This window comes from Notechis scutatus, chromosome 9 (genome assembly GCF_049901735.1).
Source record: "Notechis scutatus isolate UNSWTSFEM ecotype Mainland chromosome 9, rNotScu1.2, whole genome shotgun sequence".
Lineage (NCBI taxonomy): Eukaryota > Metazoa > Chordata > Lepidosauria > Squamata > Elapidae > Notechis > Notechis scutatus.
In genome coordinates, this window is record NC_142017.1 from 22,895,560 (window position 1) to 22,915,167 (window position 19,608).

The 19,608-nt window shown below is 42.6% G+C and overlaps 1 protein-coding gene across 1 annotated transcript; it reads right to left on the reverse strand.

The window, feature by feature from the left end:
* Nucleotides 1-15,362: 15,362 nt before the first annotated feature.
* LOC113429225 (carboxylesterase 5A-like) lies at nucleotides 15,363-18,316 on the reverse strand. The gene is made up of 4 exons (XM_087971866.1): nucleotides 18,137-18,316; nucleotides 16,378-16,527; nucleotides 15,730-15,802; nucleotides 15,363-15,625 (listed from the first exon to the last, which is right to left on the reverse strand). Exons 1-4 carry the CDS (start codon nucleotides 18,264-18,266, stop codon nucleotides 15,439-15,441), a joined length of 540 nt encoding a protein of 179 aa, XP_087827992.1. The 5' UTR covers nucleotides 18,267-18,316; the 3' UTR covers nucleotides 15,363-15,438.
* Between the last annotated feature and the right edge of the window lie 1,292 nt (nucleotides 18,317-19,608).

The window sequence follows — 19,608 nt, forward strand, 5'->3', positions numbered from 1 at the left end:
CTTGACTGGAGTCAGCTCTGGGCGACTCTGGGCCAGTGCAACGGTCATCAATATGAGCCAGTGGTCAAGGCCCTGGATTGTTCCCACATGACCATGAAGAGGCTGCAATGGTCGTAAGTGTGAGAAGGGGTCATAAGCCCCTCTTTTCAGCGCTATTACAACTTCACAGGGTTACTAAATGAAGCGCTGTATGTTGAGGGCTCCTGAGGGTGGAGGGCTGGATGGTGTGTCATGGTCCTCCTGTTGCAAGGAAGACTCTGGCCTGTTGGTTCTCGTGGCTTGGCTCCTCTTGAGGGCATCTGGGGACCCTCCGGTGCAGAAGAGAAGGGCCTCTGTTGGGCCACCCTTCTTCCCTGCTTCCAGGGGATTCGGTTGCAGGTCGGAGTGCCTAGGAGCCTCTCTTTCGCCTCTTTCCAGGTTCATTCACTAGGAGGAAATCTCCCACAACTTGGCCGGATCATTTTTCTGCTCAAGCAGAGGGCTGGACTAGAAGACCTCCAGAGACCCTTCCAAGCCTGTAATTCCAGGTTCTCCTTTCTAGACACACACAGGCTCAGGATGTACTTTTCCTTTTAGATCATTGAATCTACTGGACATTTCTAATACAACAAACTATCTAACAACAACACCGACATTAAAGTTTCATTCCCCCCCCAACCTCAACTCGTGGGCCAAATCTGGGTCTAGGTTCAGCCTCGTTCTACATCCTTTTGCAATAAGCAAACGAGTCAGAAAATGATGTAAAAGCGTTTTATTAGAGTACATTGATAAAGGAGGGGTGTCCCTATGAAAAAGGGGGACTTGGCTAAAATGATTTACATTGACTTTTATATTAACTTCAAAGCAAAAAGTTGGTTCAGAAATAGTCATCTGTCCAGTAACATCCCAGGAAAGGAAAGCATCCAATCCTATGTGAGCATAGCCATAGAAAAGAGCAGAAAAAGGAACTAAAACACGTGGATATTTTAGAAAACACTATATACGAGAGGCTATATTATTAAATTGGAAGAAGGTTAAAAGACAACACTAGTTGCAAATTCCAGTCTGGCTTTCAACTATAGAAGTGTTTTCATATCCAGTGATATATAAAATGGAACAAACAGTTAGATATGACGAAATTATGAATGAAAAGGGTGAACTTAAATCTATGCAAGAACTGGAGCAACAAGGTATAAGGATGAATTGGTTTTCATATGCGCAAATACATTCTAGATATGATAAATATCTCAAAACAGAAGGTTTTTATGATAAAATTTTAAGCCAGATAAAATTTTAACAGGTACTGATGAAAAGGTGATTAAGAAATTATACAGATATTTATTAGAGGTTAAATTAGAAGAACAAGTTAAAGAAACAATGATTGCATGGGGGAAAATTTTTGGATACGGGATACACCTAGAGAGATGGCAAAAACTATGGTCTCAAAATTATAAAATGACAATGTCAACTGCATATAAAGAAAATTTGTATAAGATGTTTTACAGGTGGAATTTCCCCCCAACAAGAATAGCAAGAATGTTTAAGAATAAATCCGAAAAATGTTGGAAATGTCATCAGATACCTGGCTCATTTTACCATATGTGGTGGACATGCACAGAGGTGAAAAAATATTGGAGTACAATCCACACATGGTTGGAAAAAATGACAAAAAGTCATATTGATTTTAAACCAGAAATATTTTTATTGGGTATTGTACCATAGATATACAATAGAGAACTGATATATTTGATTGTGAATGTACTAACAGCAGCTAGAATTGTATTTGCAAAGAATTGGAAAAATGAGAAAATACCAACACAGGAGGAAGTTATTAAGAAAATAATGGAATGTGCTGAAATGAGTAAATTGACATTTGAAATTAGAGAACAAGAAAATATGATAAAATATGGGATTTATTTTATCAATGGTTAAAAAAAGTGTGGAGATGATATATTTTATAGATAACTTTACAATATAAAAATAATAGAATTTAAGAGAAAATGATATAAGAATGTATTTTTTTATTAGATGAAGTGGCAATGGAAGTTACATTACATATTGGTTTAAAATGTTGAATATCCTATATGAAGTGTTGGAACAAATAGTTATTGTTAAATGAAAGAACCATAATGATAATAATACTTATATATATGTACATAAAATGGAAAATATGAGAATTTATGTGACTTGTGAAGGACGATGGACACGTAGCACAAAAGAATTGCAATCAGTCAACACACTGTATGTAATTGAAAGATGGTTTTATGTTTTTATGTATTGTTTTGTCTGTGTTTAGAAAAATAAAAAACTTTTTTAAAAAAGAAAAGAGCATTGGATTCTCAGTAAAAGAAACATTTGCAAAGGAAAAGCATCGAAATGTGTCTGGGTAAGAGACACGCTCAGCACTTCCCAAAATTGAGGTAGAATCTTTGCTTTGATCATGGAGGCTTGAGAACAGAGAAAAGGAAGCTCTTCTCTGCAGTGTATCTAATATTCTCCTGCCAGTCCTGGTTTCTGACAGAGAGGCGTTTTCTTGAAAGTGAAGTGACCAGTACTACAAAACCAAACTTCAACTATTACAAAGTCCATCCTCTGTGGCCCTCAAAGCACCAAGTCTGAAAATGGTTTCCAAGTAGAACCAAAAGTATCTGTTTCCTTTCCTTTAATCAAAGCGGTCAATTTAGGGTCTTTGTCAACTCCATCAACTTCTGCAGCCATTCGTCCATTGTGGGAATCCAAGTATCCTTCCATCTTTGAGCGTAGTAGAGTCTTCTTTCTCTGTCAACGTATGGAACATCCAAGTTCCGTTTCTCTCAAGGTCTTTATTCGTGAAGGCTACAAGGAAAGTCTCTGGATTTCTCTTCCTGTTCCCTTTAAGAACCTCGGCATGAAGAGGGGAATCCGACTCCCACACAAACGGTCCACAGGTCCTCCCTTGCATTTCTTTCCAGGCAGGAAGTCAGAGCTCCTCCAAAGTCAAGTCGCCTGCGTGGGGTGAAAAGGGGAGACAAATGAAGGAGGGAGGGGGGCGAATGGAACGGAAGCCCATGTCTATCAACAACACGGGAAGGTTGCAGGTTAACGTCTCGGCTACATTGCTGGAAACCACAAAAGGGTCGCCTTCAAATGATGACAATAGTGGAGTCCAGAATTTTGGTCCATTTTAAGACCGTTTTTATAATAGTTCTTAAGCGTATCGCATGAGGTCCTAAAGCAAATCATGGGGTTGTGAGTTCAAATCCAGACCATCAACAAAACCTCTTGCAAAATGTGATTGCATCACCATCAGAGGCTGCAAACGCTCGCAAGAGTGGACTCGTTGCCAAGCACCCGAAATGCCATCCAGGGCCTTCACTTTGGATTGAATGTTGACGGCCAGCCACCACTACCTTCATTTACAACTTGATCAGTGACAAAGTTACCTTCGTTAATGAAAGGACCCTTTTCAGGCACCCCAACTTCTTCCCAGGGCTGCTGGACTTGGGTGACCTGGAAGAGACAGAAAGAATCCGGCTGCCAAAGGGCCCTGCAGGGTCATCCCCCATCCTCCCTCGGCCCATCGACCCAAGAATGAGCCGCAAGGGGTTCTGCCCAGGACTCCCTCGTCCACCCTCAAGTGGAACCCAAGGGAAAAGACAGCCCGCCTCCCTGCCCTTTCCTCCCCAGGGAGAGGTCCTAGGAGGGTGGGGAAGTCCTGTTGGCTACCTACGGTGGGGTTTCTCTTCGTGAAGAGCCTCCTCTCCTTCACTGCCTTTGTGGAGAGATCTGGGGAAGGAGAGGTGGGAGGTGCTTAGCAGAGTCTCAGGCCACCCTCAGAGGAAGAGAACCATCCAACACCAGGCCCTCCTATGCAGGGCTCTTCTTCCCCTCCAGACCCAATTCCATCTTCCCTTAAAACCTCTTCCTGCCTCACAGGGCTGGTGGATCTCCTGGCCAGGAGGGAGCTTCTCAGGGAGGCCTCAGGCAAATCTAGGTCCTCCCTCCCCCCTAGAAAGAAGTGCAGGGGAGCCACCTGAAAAGGTTCCCTGAAGAGTCAGAGGGAAGCAGGAGAACTTGTGGGGAGTCCCCAGAGACGCTGCAGGAGCTGCAGGAGGAAGGGGGGACAGCTCGGCCTCCCTCCTGTCCCTCTGCGCAACCTTGAATCTCCAAAGGTGCAGGTGCGTGCCCTGCATATCCCCTCCAAAGGGAAACCCTCCCCTTTCCCTCTCAGGGTTGCAGCCCAATCCAAGGGTCCACTCACCACACAGCTCCACTTTTTGGAGCTCCGGGTGAATGATGAACCGGACTTTTTTTTTCTAGGAGCCTCGGTGCTCCCCTCCCCTCCCCCGGCGCCTGGGTCCCTTGCCTTCTTTCGTGGGCCTCCAAAACACCACCAAGATCGGAAAGAAGCCCTAGGAGAGGGAGCAAAAGGAAGGTAAGGAAAGCCTAGTTACCACAATCACTTTGATTCAGGAAATGAGAAGGCGATACTTCTGGCTGGAGCAGACTCTCCCTTTTCACCTTGATTTGGTTTGGCATGACAGGATGTGTCGTCCCACAGCCAGGTGAGTGTATCCGATTTGAGAATGATTTTCCTAATTCACAGGAAATGTGAGGCTCCTAAGTTATCCCAACCACCTGGAAAGGACTCAGCCAAGCCTTTTAGCGCCAATAAGGAACTCAGGGTCAAATTTATTTGGAACACATTTCCCCTCCCCCCCCCATTCCCCTTTTCTAAAAGGGCCACAAATGGCGATCCCCCTCCCCCATGGAATAGCCAATCCTCTGAGAAATCAGGTCCCTGGAGCCCAGCAGCCTTGAAAGAAACCTACTTACATCCTAGGCACCATTTTCAATTGGATCACCAACAACTGACAACAACTGACAGTTGACTAGTAGGGATGACAACACAAAGCCCTCAGAATCCTCACGGGATCCTATCAGAGCTCACCTTCTCCACCTTTTCTCCACATACCAGTGCCAGCCCCAAACGAAACTCCTCTGCCAGCTTCATGTTCCAAACTCAAGTGGCCTCTAGGAATGAAACCAGCCAAATTTCAACATGAAACGGTGAAAACTCCTGGCGGTCTTCAGTGATCTGGAAGAGACAGAAGGAAGTCCACTGTGCTGTCGCCCAAGTGTTGTTGAGGTAATTTACTCACACTCTCTTCTGAGACTAAGGCTAAACAACCTGGGTTTCTGGCTCCATCTTATGGCCGTTTGAGAAACCACACTTAATTACAGTTTTGCATTTTCTTAAAGATACAGTTTTAAAATGTTTATCCTGGTTTATATATTTCTAACCCAAATACCTGTTAGGTGGCTTATATTCCTAACATTCTCCCCTTTTGGGTAAGGCAATATATACAACCTTACATTCTAAGTCCATAATCTTCACAGCTAGCCTTATGCTTTATAGAGCCTTGGGCTTTTGTAAAATGATCTGCTATATTGTTTTCTGACATACAGTATTCCAGTTTAATTATTTTACCTTGCACACATTGTCTCACATTTAAATATCTTAAATCTGTGTGTTTTGTTCTTGTTTTAACAGCAATATTTGAAGCCATCTGTATTGCTGATTGGTTGTCTTTGTAAACTACAATAGAATCTGTTATATTAATTCTCATATCAATTAATAATTGCTTATACAAAACTAAATCTGTACATAGTAAAGACAAACATGAGAATTCAGCCTCCATTGTTGACAAACTTAGATGTTTCTGTCTAATAGATCTCCATCCAATCAATGCTTTTCCCAATAATACTAGAGTACCCGATGTAGATTTTTGTGTATTTATGTCTGTAGCAAAACTTGCATCAGCATATGCAGTCAAATTCAGTTCATCTTTTGGCTCCAAATACAATGCATAATGCATTGTTTGTTTCAGATATCTTAACACATGTTTAGCAGCTTGCCAGTGCCTTTCAGTTGGCTCAGTGTTAAATCTCGCTCATTCATTCACACTGTATGCAATATCTGGCCTTGACCAATTACTGAGATAAGATAAACTACCAATCAAGGACTGATAAATGTTCTTATCAAAAACAGGACTTTGAACATCACTATGGCTAAACTCCTGGTTCATTGGTGTCTTAGCCGGCTTACAAAGTTCCATTTTAAAACTTTTTAGTAATTGGTTAATTTTATCTGCCTGTGAGATGTTGTATCCTCCCCTAGTTCTATCTATCTTTAAACCAAGATATTGTTTGATTTCTCCTAACTGTTTTATCTTAAATTTCTGTTCCAACAGTGAGATTATTTTAGTAGCTTCTTTTTCAGTTTTGGTGATTAATGCTATGTCATCAGTAAATAATAACAATAATTAAATTACACAATTAGTTTCTTTTTTAAACAAACATGGATCAGCCATGCCAGCTACAAAACCTATCTTAGTTAATTCTTTAACTATACATTGGTTCCACTCATATCCTGATTGCTTTAAGCCATAAAGACTCTTTTTCAATTTCCAGCAATCAGTTGTATTATCATCTTTGATACCTAAAGGTTTCTTTAAATATATAGTATGTTGCAACGGTGCATGCAGATATGCCGTTTCTACATCCAAATGATTTATAATATATTTCTCCTTAGCTGCCCACACTAATGCTGCTCTTAATGTAGTAGCCTTCAGACTCGGTGCAAACACCTCATCATAGTCATTTGCTGTCTGATTGAACCCTTGTGCTACTAACCTGGCTTTATGGGTAACAGTCCCATCTACACCTGTCTTATATATCTTATATATCTTATATATAGCTTATATATCCATTTACATCCTATGGCATGTTTACCTAGTGGTAACTTAACATTTTCGTATACCTCCAGTCTTTTTAATGATTCCAGTTCCTTATCCATTGCTTTCTGCCAAGCAACCTGATCCTTAGCAGGATACAGTTTTAGTTCCCTATAATTACTTGGAACTGTATTCACTTGGCATAAAACACTAGCCTGATATCTATCAGGTGGTCGTGTTACACTGGTTGAACGTCTTGGTAATACAGGGCTTACTGGTGGGCTTTCCTGTGCCACCTGCTCCTGTTCTATTTCTTCCTGTGCCTGTTCTTCTACCTCCTCCTGTTCTTCCTCTTTAATGGCTGTTTGGGGTTTACTGATTTTATCTTTAGGGACTATTTGGGTGTCAATAATAACATCATTGCTGGATTCCTGTTCCAGTTTATCCCATCCAACGTGCTCGAGAAATTTTGCACTAGCACTACAATAAACATGAGCTGTACCTTGATCCCCAAATCTCAATGGTCTATGGTTGGCCTCATAACCTACAAAAAATAATTTCTTAGCTTTATGTTGCCCTTTCAGTCTTACTTGTGAGGGAATATGCACCCATGCTGGAGCTCTAAATGTGTGTAGGTAACTTAAATTTGGTTTTCTGCCATGCCAACGAGTGAATGGCAATTCTCCAGTTGTTGTATTAACTACATTGTTTAAAACATGGTTACTACACATTATGGCCTCACCCCACATGTTTCAGGTAAACCTGAATCAGATAACATAGTGCGAGCCATGGCTTGTAATGTTTGCCCTCTTTGTTCTACAAACGAGTTATGTTGTGGTCTGTAAGGTGCAGAATGTTTATGCTCAACACCAGCCAATTTTAACATAGTTTGGAATCTCTTGTTAACAAAATCAGTCCCATTATTAGTTACTAAAGTAATTACTTTACTTTTCATTTTTCTCTCAGCAAACCTTAGCCAGTTAAAGAAGTGTTGGAATGTTTCTGTTTTGTTTTTCATAAGATAGCAGAAACCATATCGTGAGTAATGGTCCATAATACTCAAAATATAAAACAGGCACCGCCTAAACTTGGTTTTTTAGAACCAATTATGTCAGCAAAAATAACCTCTAAAGGTTCTTTGGTCTTAAACCCATTAAGTCTGTTTGCAGGAGTAACCTTGCTCTTCTCTTGACTATAAGCATTACAGTGTAAATAGTTGCTACAGGGTTTCAATTTTACTCCCTCTGACAATTCAACAGTTTGTTTGAGCATTTTGAAATTAATGTGCCCTAAACGTCTATGTAATAAATGTATACATTCATCATGTGGCTTAACATTGTTATAAACCGAGTTAGCCATCTTCAACTGGTCACCATGTATCACATATAAATCATTCTTTAATGTAGCAGTAACACTTTTACCCTCTTTCTCTATTATACAGTTATCTCCCCTAAAGGTTACTACATAACCAAGATTAACTAAAGCCCTTACTGATAAATTAAATTTCAGTTTAGGTACATATAACATAGTTAAATGTTCATTTATACAAGAACAATATGCAGTACCTTCATCTGATGCTTTAATCTTCCATCCATTTGCCAATGATACATGTTGCTTACTCGTGGACATCTTTATAAACCTTTTTCTATCTTTAGTAATGCATTGCGATGCTCCACTATCAACAACCCACAAATCATGGTTTACAGTTGAATTGCTAGACATAGCTAAACTAACATTCTTCTTAGCCATCTGGTGTTTACTAGTATTCTGTTGTTTTCCCTTAGCCCCACAAGAAAAACATTTCTTAACAGTATAGGCAGTTGAAGACAAATCCTCTTCTTGTGGTTGTTTCTTCCTCAGTTGATCCCTATCCAGCCGTCTTCTTGCTTCTTCTAGCAACCTTCCAGTTATGTCAGTCAATGTCAGTTTATTTCTGGGCAGGACTTCCAGTGAAGATATATAATCATCATAACTTTCATCCAATAAGGAAAGAATGATGTAAACTTGATGCAGCTCTGAAAATATCAGTTCCTTTTCATGTAGCTCTTGAAAAATTCTTTTCATGAAGTTTAAATGAGCTAACATATCTCCACCTTAAAATGTTTATCTTGGTTTATATATTTCTAACCCAAATACCTGTTAGGTGACTTATATTCCTAACAAGTGTCTCTCAGAGTCATTCCCTCTTTTGGCCCATCGACACAAGTCTTAGCAATAGGACATCGTGTCAAAGGATTCCCTAGTCCAGGGGTCTCCAACCTTGGCAACTTTAAGACTTGTGGACTTCAACTCCCAGAGTTCCTCAGCCAGCAAAGGTGATTGAGAAGTTGAAAAAAAAGCTGGCTGAGGAACTCTGGGAGTTGAACTCCACAAGTCTTAAAGTTGCCAAGGTTGGAGACCCGTGTCCTAGTCGGTCATCAAGTGCACCAAAAGGAAAAAGGCCCCCTGCCTCTCCCTTCCTCCCAAGAAAGACGTTATATCAGGATGGGGGACCAAGTCCAGTGGGGAACCCAAAGGTTTCCATTTTATTTTCAGTTTGCTATGTACGTGCATCCTATTTGTTGGCTCCCACAGACTCCAGGCGGATGAGAAGCCTTGCCAACTGTGTTCCCCAAACCGCTGTGGAATTGGGACAAAAAAGACACCTTTGATTGGAACTCCCAGGAATCTCATGGTCAAATCTCATGATGAACTCCCAGGAATCTCATGGTCAAAACACCTACGTGCAATTTAGGGAAGGTTCCTTAGGCCTCTCCCTCTAGGGTTCCTCCCAGCCTCTTAAATCCCAGCCTCTTTGGAAGGAGGAAGCTTTGGGATGGCATTTCAAGCAAAGGACTCTATAAACCCTTTTGGTCTCTTACCTGCAATTGTGGCATTACAGTTAAAGAGGCCTCCTTGTGAAGAGGTGCCAGCATGAAGGGAAACAGCTCTTGTGACAAGGCAGATTCCCACGATACTTGATGCCTATCCTTAAGAACAACCCTCACACTTAGATTATTCCCCTATATTAGAACGTTTCGGGAGAGTTTTGCGATTCCATGAATGTCTGCCCTGGCCCAATTTTCCTTCAAGCTCCCTTGGGACTTAAAGGCCCTTCCCTTCAAAATAAAAATTAAGCACTCCATTGTTGCAGACTGCTGAAGAAGGTCTCAGAGCATGAGGCCAAAGGCCTCCTTCAGCAACTTCTTCTCTCCCTGGAACGAAAGGCAGAGATGGTGATGTGGGGAACCTTTTCCCAGCTCTTCCAATCCCAGAAAGGTTGCTCAAGTTGGTATCTCTGGAACCTTTTTGTCTCCTATTTCCATGGAGGACAGCCACAGGAACCCAAAGACCTCCAGGAGGGGAGACTGGAGGCTTGAAGGGTCCATGGCTGGGAGAACCTTGAAGTGAGATCAAAGGACCAAAGGGTGCCTCCTCAGGGCCCATCTTAGGGAACAGCCCTGGGGCTCATTTCCCCCCAGAGAAGAGCAGGCGGAAGAAAGAAAAGGCTGGCCTGAAAGTAATGCAGCCAGTCCTGCTGGGAAGCTGCTGAAATGGTTGTCCTCCATTAGAGCCTGGCAGGAACCAGAGTGGAGAGAGGCAGAGAAGGGAAAGTCAGCCGGGCTGCCCCAGCCCACCCCTTCCTCTCTTTCCCTGCCCCTTTGGACCGGCTCTTTTACTCCAGCTTCCCTGCCAGGAGAGAGGAAACGGAGCCCCCGGCTAAGGGCCCTTTGCCCAGGCCACATCTGGACAGTCCAGGGGCAGCTCCCCTCCCTCCACTGCTCCCGTCTCTCCTGTCTCCCTGCTTTGTTGGCCTCCGGTTGCCTCCTACCTTCTCCTTCCTTCCCAAGACAGCCAGGCTGTAGAGGTCCTGGTGTCTTGGCTCTGGGGCAAAGGTGGCATTCAGCAGGTTCTGACCAGTTCTAAAGAACCGGTCGCGAAAATTTTGAGTAGTTTGGAGAACTGGCAAATACCAACCCTGACTGGAGATTTTACAGTATCCTTCCCCTGCCACGCCCACCAAGCCACGGCCACAGAACCAATAGTAAAAAAAAAAAAAATTGAATCCCACCACTGCTCTGGGGTTGCCATTTGCCCACTTGGCTCCCCCGAGAAAGAGCCAGGCTGCAGGTTGGGGGCCTGAGGAGCGCCTGGCCCCCTGGGTCTCCCTTTCAGAAGTGAAGCTTGGAATCTTTCTGAGCCTCCATTTCACATTGTGGTTAAATTATGATGAAATCCTTGGACCATCTTTTTCATAGCATTAAGTCCTAGTTTCCCTTTCTCTGGGTATTTTTAAAATCTCAGCTATTAGATACTTGATCTGCCGTGTGGAAAAACAACTTGTAAAGGTTTTTCTATTCTTTAAAAAACAGGTTTATTGTTTTTATAAATAATTCAAAGGTGGTGAACCTACCTAATCCTCCTTCCTCCTTCTATTTTCCTCATAACAATAATGACAACCCTGTGATGTGGGTCAGGGAGAGGGAGAGGGAGAGGGAGAGGGAGAGAGAGAGAGAGAGAGAGAGAGAGAGAGACCCCCAAAGTCTGACCGGAAAGCTACAGGGTCTCCTTATAGCAGGATAAGGACATACAGGTGGAATCGGAAGAGAATGCCTCTGTATCAACAGTCCAAGGTTTGAAGAAGCTGAAGAAGCTTCTTGGATGAGAAATGAAGCATCTTCAGAGAAAAACAAGAAAGTCCACGTTCCTCTTCCCTCCCCCCCCCCCGCCCCGCCCCGCAAGAATAGCAAGGATGTTCAAGAACAAATCATGAGGCCATGAAGAATGAGATAGGGGTGGTGAGATCAGAACTAAAGGATGGTGGTATGGATGAAAATTTTTGGTTATAGCACTAATTTAGATGATTGGCAAAAACTTTGGAATAGAAACAAAAAAAATGACCTTAGTGATTCCTTTGAAAGAAAATCTGTATAAATTATTTTATAGATGGCACATACCCCCATCAAGACTGGCGAAAATGAATTCTAAATTTCCCCCCATCTGCTGGAAATGCAATAAAGAAAGAGGAACTTATTATCATTTATAGTGGAGTTGCAGAGAGGCCCAAAAATACTGGCAAAATTTACATAAGTGGATAGAAGAAATGTGTGGAATTGAATTACAACATAGGCCTGAGTTCTTTCTGCTAGGAATTAACACTACGAAATATGATAAAGAGAAAATGTACTTAATGATCCATGTAATTACTGCAGCAAGGTTGGCGTATGCATAGAAATGGAAAAGTAAAGATATCCCAAATGAAGTGGAAATATTGAGGAAAATAACAATGTGTGTAGAAATGGATAAACTAACAAAAGAATTTAAGAATAAGGAAGATACGGATTATTATATAATATGGGATAGATTTTATGATTGGCTAGAGGCGAGGACAATTCATGGGAATAGTGAATGACTTAATGTATACTAAATGTATATAGACGGAAATTATGTAATATTATTACTGGATATAGCAATGTAATGACAATGATTGATGTTAGGAAAACTGTACCACATTCATTTTTTAATGTAAACTTGTTTGTGTTTGGTTGTTTGTTTAATAAAGAAAAACTTTATTAAAAATGGGCTATTATCATGATACATTGTTTGTTGATTGCTCAAAGATGGATAAGAAAAATAGTTCCATATAAAAATCAGTTATGAAAAGGATATCTGAGAAGACAAATGGGAATTGAGGATAAGGGTTGCCCTCCTTTCCTTCTGGACCTTTCTTTCTAAGAGAAGAGGCTCCCTTTCCCCAACACAACTCCAGAGAAGGAGAGCAGACACACCCCAGCCTCCCTGGGCTACAGAGCTCCATCCCGGAAGGAGCCATAATGAATCTGGGATCCTATGGATTAAAGCAGTGGTTCCCAAAGTGGGCAGTACCGCCCCCTGGGGGACGGTGGGATGCCTTAAGAGGGCGCTGAGAGGCGGCAGGGGGTGTTTGAGGCGCCGGCCCCGCAGGCTCACCCCATTGACTGTTGCACCGCTCCGGAGCCAGCACCTTGAATGCAGTGGCAGCGGCTTTGCTTTACTTTCCCAACGTGCTGCCACATTCGAGGTGCCGGCTCCGGAGCAGTGCAACAGTCAATGGGATGAGCCTGCAGGGCCAGCGCCTCAAACGCTCCCCTGCCACCTCTTAGCGCCCCTATGCCAGTCCCCTTGGGCGCGCTAAGAGGCGGCAGGGGGGCGTTTGAGGCGCTGGCCCTGCAGGCTCATCCCATTGACTGTTGCACCGGAGCGGCAAGGGGCTCAATGGGGTGAGCCTGCAGAGCCGGTGCGTCGAATGTAGCGGCGGCAGCACATTGGAAAAGTAGAGCAAAGCCACTCTGGCTTTATTCTACTTTCCCAAAGTGCTGCCACTGTCGCATTCTTTCTGTCTGTCTGTCTGTCTATCCATCCATCCATCCAAAAGGTATGCCTGTCTGTCTGCCTTCCTGCCTACCTGCCTGCCTATATTTCTGTCTACTTACCTACCTACCTGCCAATATAGATCTACCTATCGACCTACCTACGTACCTGTCTCTCTCTCTATCTCCATCCATCCATCCATATTCGAAGCGCCGGCCCCGCAGGCACATTGGGGAAGTAGAGCAAGGCCAGTCTGGGAGGGAGGGGAGAGAGGGAGGGAGGGAGGGAGAGGGAGAGCGAGAGCTGATGCATCAGATTGAAATGAGGCCTAGTTTAGACTGAGGCCCTTTTCCACATTGAAACATCTTTGGCTTCTATTACAGGTTTTGTGGACGAAACATGGTCAAGACTATCAGGAAGTTCTCACATTTTGTTGAGGTTTTAAACAGGATCCACTGGACCAGATCTCCACCCTAAAAATTACTTTTCCCCAAGGAATTCCCCCCCAAGGCAAAACCAAAATGTACTGGTAAATTACAAGAACACACACACACACACACACACACACACTCCCTTCTAATCCTGCTGGAGCAGGTGACTGGACTAGAATAGATATTTCCTTCTCTCTTTCTCTCTTTCTTTTCTCTCTCCCTCTCTTTCCCTCTCCCAGGCTCACCCCGTTGATTTGGTGCACTGCTCCGCTCGGACTTGCTTGGGCAGGTCTCTCCGGTGCAGTGGGCTCAATGGGGTGGACCTGCGGGGCCGGCACCTAGAACACGGCGGTGCTGGCATGTTTGAAAAGTAGAGCAAAGCCAGAGGTCGGTAATTTTTGCTGCAAAGAATCACAAAAACTTCTGGGTTGTGCACAAGAAGGGACACACATGTCAATGCAATTCAGCAACATAAAATAAAGAAATACAAATAAAACAAATCAACAAGAATCAGCAAAGCATCTCTGATTAAATTCTATTCACTACTAGAATCTAATCAGAGATGCTTTGCCGATTCTAGCCCAATGACCTGCTCCAGCAGGGTCGGAAGGGAGTGTGTGTGTATGTGTGTGCATAGCTGTCAAAACTCCAAAACAGATCAAGTAACTCTGGGGAGGCCAATCATAAATTAGAACACTTGCTAAACAACCGGCCATTAAGTGAGGACCACTTGTATTTGGTTTGCCAGTCACCTGGCCACTCCCACCCAGTCACATGACCACCAAATCACACCTACCCAGTCATGTGACCAGCAAGCCACACCCAGCCAACAAGCCACACACACCCAGTCACATGACCAGCAAGTTACGCCCACCCAGTCACGTGACCAGTAAGCCACACTCTCAAATTAGGCCACACCCACATAAATTTGAATCCCACCCCTGGGTGGGGGGCACCTAGGATGAGTTTGTAGCACCAAGGGGGCGGTGGACTGAAAAAGTTTGGGAACCATTGGATTAAAGGGAAGTTTTTATTCATCTGCACTGTCTAATGATCTAAGTGCTAGAGCCCACTGTAACTACATAGCCAAAAAGGCATTAAGAGTTGTAAACCTAATCCTACGTAGCATTTTCTCTGGCAATATCACACTACTAACCAGAGCATACAAAACATTTGCTAGACCAATACTCGAATACAGCTCATCAGTCTGGAACCCACGGTACGTATCTGATATTAGCACAGTTGAGAAAGTCCAGAAATATTTCACAAGAAGAGTTCTCTACTCGTTGTAGAATACCTTATGCCACCAGACTTGAAATTCTAGACCTAGAAAACCTTGAATTACACTGTCTTCATTCTGATCTAAGTATGGCATATAAAATCATACATTGCAATGACTTACCTGTCAATGAATACTTCAGCTTCAACCATAACAACACAAGAGCACACAATAGATACAAACTCAAGGTTAACCGCACCAAACTTGATTGCAGGAAATACAACTTCAGCAACAGAGTGGTCAATGTCTGGATACTCTACCTGACTGTTTTTTTCCCCAAACCCCAAAAACTTTAACCTTAGACTGTCTACTATTGACCTTTCCTAAGAGGTCTGTAGGGGGCATGCATAAGCGCACCAACGTGCCTACCGTCCCTGTCCTATTGTTTCTCTTATTTTTCTTATATGTACCCATTTCATGTATTCATAACTATGTATATACTTCTACCTATTATCTTGTAAGCGATTGACAAATCAAGTAAACACATAAATAAAAAATAAATAAAGATCTGTTGGAGACTGACTGAATATGATTGATAATTCTTATTTGATTACTTTGAATGCCATTAGCCTCAATTATTACTTAAGACATTTATTAAATTGTTACAAATTACACTCATTTCTGGACTGTGTGAACAATTTTTGTTTAATAAGCTGTACTATTCAGTCCAGACAAGACTGGTGCTGTACACATCTCAAGAATTTTACAGCTCTGGGTGTGTTTTCTCTTCTTCAATTATTGTTTTCATTTTTTCAGGCAGGGTCTTTAACCAAAAGTCCACATAGCTGTTTCTCAGTTTCTCTGATTTCCTTTGTTCCAAGTTTAATTCGAGATACTCTTCATGCAGACCATACTGTGGCCATTCCACCAGACCTTCGCCGTTTGGGTTCCTGGAAATAGCAGAGTCAAGAATTCAGAGGTTTGCCTTTAGCGTAACTGTCATCACTTAACTCAGCCATCAAAATTCAGTGTTTCAAAATAGCCAAACTCTCACCCGTTACGGGCAAAGTTGCTCCAGTATTTCATGATTGTTCTGCTAAGCCGTTTCTCCTCCTCTGTGGCTTCACCTGTGCAGAGCACACAAGAGAAAATACTTAGTCACGCCATGCATAATCTAATTAGAATTTAAAGGCTTTAAAAGGATTTCAACCTATTTTGGAGAAAGTTCACCAGCAACTCCCATCTATCTGCCGTTACAGCTAAACTCATTTCCCACGAAGTGAACCTGAGACTTTGGGGCCACTGACAAGCTGTCTGAGTTAGGAACTGCTGGGCAGGGTGGGGTGGGGCTCTTGGCCTGATCATCTGATGGGATGTTATTTTGGGTCCGACAGCCTTGTTGTCATGCAAAAGTAGAATCTTCAGGGTCCCCCAATAGGTCTTCAGTTTGTGAATGAAACAAGATCATTGATTTGAGCCACCTGACTAGTTAAGACAGAATCTTGCTAAATCCATGCAAAGTTCTCCTAGTTCTTTCGCCAGCCACAAACACCTGGGTCCAAATGGCTTATTAACAAGCTGCAGTTAAACTGTCAATCACTGGTCTGAATAGAATCGAACGAAAGCTGATCTGCAAACCCCTCGTAAATGGCCTGATCTGGACAAGATGTCTGGATTTCCATTCATTTGTTTCAGGGCTTACTTAATGTGATTGAGTTGCTTCTCAGGAATGGTCCCCCAAATACAAAGCCGAGTTCATCACCATGGTCTGCCTTTACAAAATCTGGCTTCCTGTCTCTGAATGCTGTGGGGCGATGCTGGAACTCATAAAAGTAGACCGGAGCAGCGGAATCTATGAAAAAGGTGAGAGGCAGAGAAAGCGTTACAGCCGTGTAGACCCAGGAGCCGTGGGACGTGTGTTCAGTGGGAGACAAGGAACACGACAGCTGGGATCCTGCATTAACAGGCATGAGGGCACTTTTAGAGAAGGTTACGTAAGTTAAATTAAAACACAATATATATATAGAAATAGGGAATGAGGGTTGCCTTGGAAGAATTTTCCAGTAGCCAGAAAGACGGGTGCCTGTCCAGAAATAATTTTAAGAAGCCCATGTCTGAACATGCCATGCCAGCCTCACTGGACAGGATACAAGTGATGCTGCACCAGTCTGTATGATCATCCCTGCTTTCTGTTTTGCGATGATGCTCAGCGAAAGTTCTTCTTCCCCAGTTCGAGCAGTTGTTCTAAATCTTTATGCCTCTAAACTAAGCAAGAGAAGCCCTCCTTGGATCTATTCTGGACTCCTTGGGCTTCCAAATTAGCCAGAAGCAATTCAGGGGGATCTGGCTAAGGTGGAATGGATTCTCTTTCCCACTTTCCCACACTGTCTCCACACAATGAGCTCTAGAACTTTGGCTTTGATTTATTCAGCTATGACCAGGATTGATTCACCTTATTAAAAAGAATATTTGTTTTAAGTGGTATTTTATGGCCAAAGTGTTTTTCTTCCACATTTCTAGTTGCTTTTTTCCAGACCTGCAAAAGCAGATTAGTTTATCAAGGACTAAGTGCCCTTTGTACCTCCTTGACTTGGAATTTCTTCTGGTCTGGGGAAGAATGCCGAGCACCAAAACGTCCTTCCTAGCTTGGCTCATCTCCCTTCAGGTGCAGAGTGGGGTTTTTCCCCCCTTCCTGATTTATTGCAACAGAAAAAATACTACCTAAAGTTGACACCTGAAAAGGATCAAGTTCCAAACTGCTTCTAATTTCTGTTTGTACTGGTTCTAGATGAAATGGCAAAATGCTTCTCATAAGATAGCTAAAATGACAAAAATGACAAGAATAGTCTATTTTTTGTAACCTTCTCAAGTTAGTTGGGAATTGTATTTTTAAGTTATTTTTGCCACAAAAAGCAGACAGAAATTCTGAATTGAGCCTTCTGGTTACCATTTGCAATCAGAGGGAAAAAAACCAATTAGAAGTACAGTTAAAAATCATAAAACAGCAAGAGAGGCCTCCACCCTTCCAAAATATCTAAAAACTAACATTGACTGGTGGACACCAATTCTTGCAGCCCTCACTGTGACCATAGCTGATTCCTCTTTGGTCATTCTAACAAACTAGGCTTTGTCGATTATAACACCTATTTATAAAAAAGGCTCCATGATCAACCTGGGAAACTATTATTCCATTCGTTTATTGCATATAATCAACAAATTATATCGGAACACTTTGGAACTGACTGGAGACCAAAAATATCTTCGCAGATGAAGAGGTTGATTTTATAACCGCCAGACCAAGAACTGATCATTGCTTGGTTTTCCAATATCTACTGGGAAAATATAGTACAGGGCCCAATGGGGCTTTATACAAATCCTTTCTTGACATTAAATTCACCTTTGCTCTATTCTGTTCTATTTCTATTCTAGGAAAAAAACTATGACTTTGTAGATGAACTCACCTCTGTGGTATCTTGCTGTTTGAAGAGAAGGCACGACAAAGATGGCATCTTCCATCATTTTTTGAAACTGACTGCGTAACTCTATAGGGTCTTCAGTGGCTTCCAAATACTTATCCAATATCATCTGCATAATCTCAGGAGGGTAATTCTGCCAAGAAATAATATACGTTGAGACACTGACCATGGTTTTGCTTTTTGGCACTTCATTAACACTAATTAACTTTCATCACCAGAGATGTGCTATGTTCCTTCTTGCTTCAAACGCTCTACTATCATCCCAGTGCCAAAGAAGCCCTCCGTCAGGGAACTGGATGACCACAGACTCTTAACATCTGCAGTTATGAAAATCTTTGAAAGGCTTGTGCTGTCCCACCTGAAAACCATCACGGATCCGCTGTTAGATCCCGTGCAGTTTACATACCAAGCAAATAGATCGACAGATGATGCTGTTAATATGGCTCTGCACTATATCCTACAACACCTTGTAGGATATAGCGCAGAGTACAAATACCTACGCAAGGGTCGTCTTTGTAGACTTCAGTTCTGCATTCAATACCATCATTCCAGACATTCTTTTAACTAAACTAAACCAGCTAGTGGTACCTGAACACACTTGTAAGTGGATCATAAGCTTCCTAACAGACAGGAAGCAGCGGGTGAAGCTAGGCAGAATCACATCTGATACCTGCACAGCCCTCCCCGCCCCCACAAGGCTGTGTGCTTTCTCCACTTCTCTTCTCCCTATATATCAATGACTTCTCTTCTCTCTATATATCAATGACTCAAATGATCCTTCTGTTAAAATACTGAAGTTCGCAGATGATAGAACAGTGATTGGTCTCATTCGAGACAACGACGAATCCGCATACAGACAGGAGGTTGAACAACTTGCCTCGTAGTATAACTGGAACAATCTGGAACTGAACACACCCAAAAACGTAGAAATGGTGGTAGACTTTAGAAGAAACCCTAATACCACCTCTTACAATACTAGACAACACAGTATCAACAGTAGAGACCTTCAAATTTCTAAGTTCTGTCATATCACAAGACCTAAAATGGACACCTAACATCAAAAAATGTCATTAAAAAAGCACAACAAAGAAAGTTCTTTCAGCGCCAACTCAGAAAGCTCAGACTGCCCAAGGAATTATTGAATCTGTCATCTGCACCTCTTTAACTGTCTGGTTTGGTTCTGCAACCTAACAAGACAGACATACGTCAGACACAGACTTCAGAGAATAATTAGGACTGCAGAAAAAACAATTACTACCCACCTGCCTTCCATTGAGGACCTGCATGCTGCACGAGTCAAAAAGAGGGCTGTGAAAATATCTACAGACCCCTCACATCCCAGACATAAACTGTTTCAACTCCTTCCCTCAAAACGACGCTATAGAGCCCTGCACACCAGAACTAGACACAAGAACAGTTTTTTCCCGAATGCCATCACTCTGCTAAGCAAATAATTC

Excerpts from the sequence above, each read along its gene's own strand:
- LOC113429225 (XM_087971866.1), bottom strand. The coding sequence starts at position 18,266 with ATGCAGATGATATTGGATAAGTATTTGGAAGCCACTGAAGACCCTATA. Across the intron at positions 15,803-16,377 it reads AAGCAACTCAATCACATTAA|GTGAAGCCACAGAGGAGGAG; the intron begins GTAAGCCCTGAA and ends TGCTCTGCACAG. Across the intron at positions 15,626-15,729 it reads AGCAACTTTGCCCGTAACGG|GAACCCAAACGGCGAAGGTC; the intron begins GTGAGAGTTTGG and ends TGCTATTTCCAG.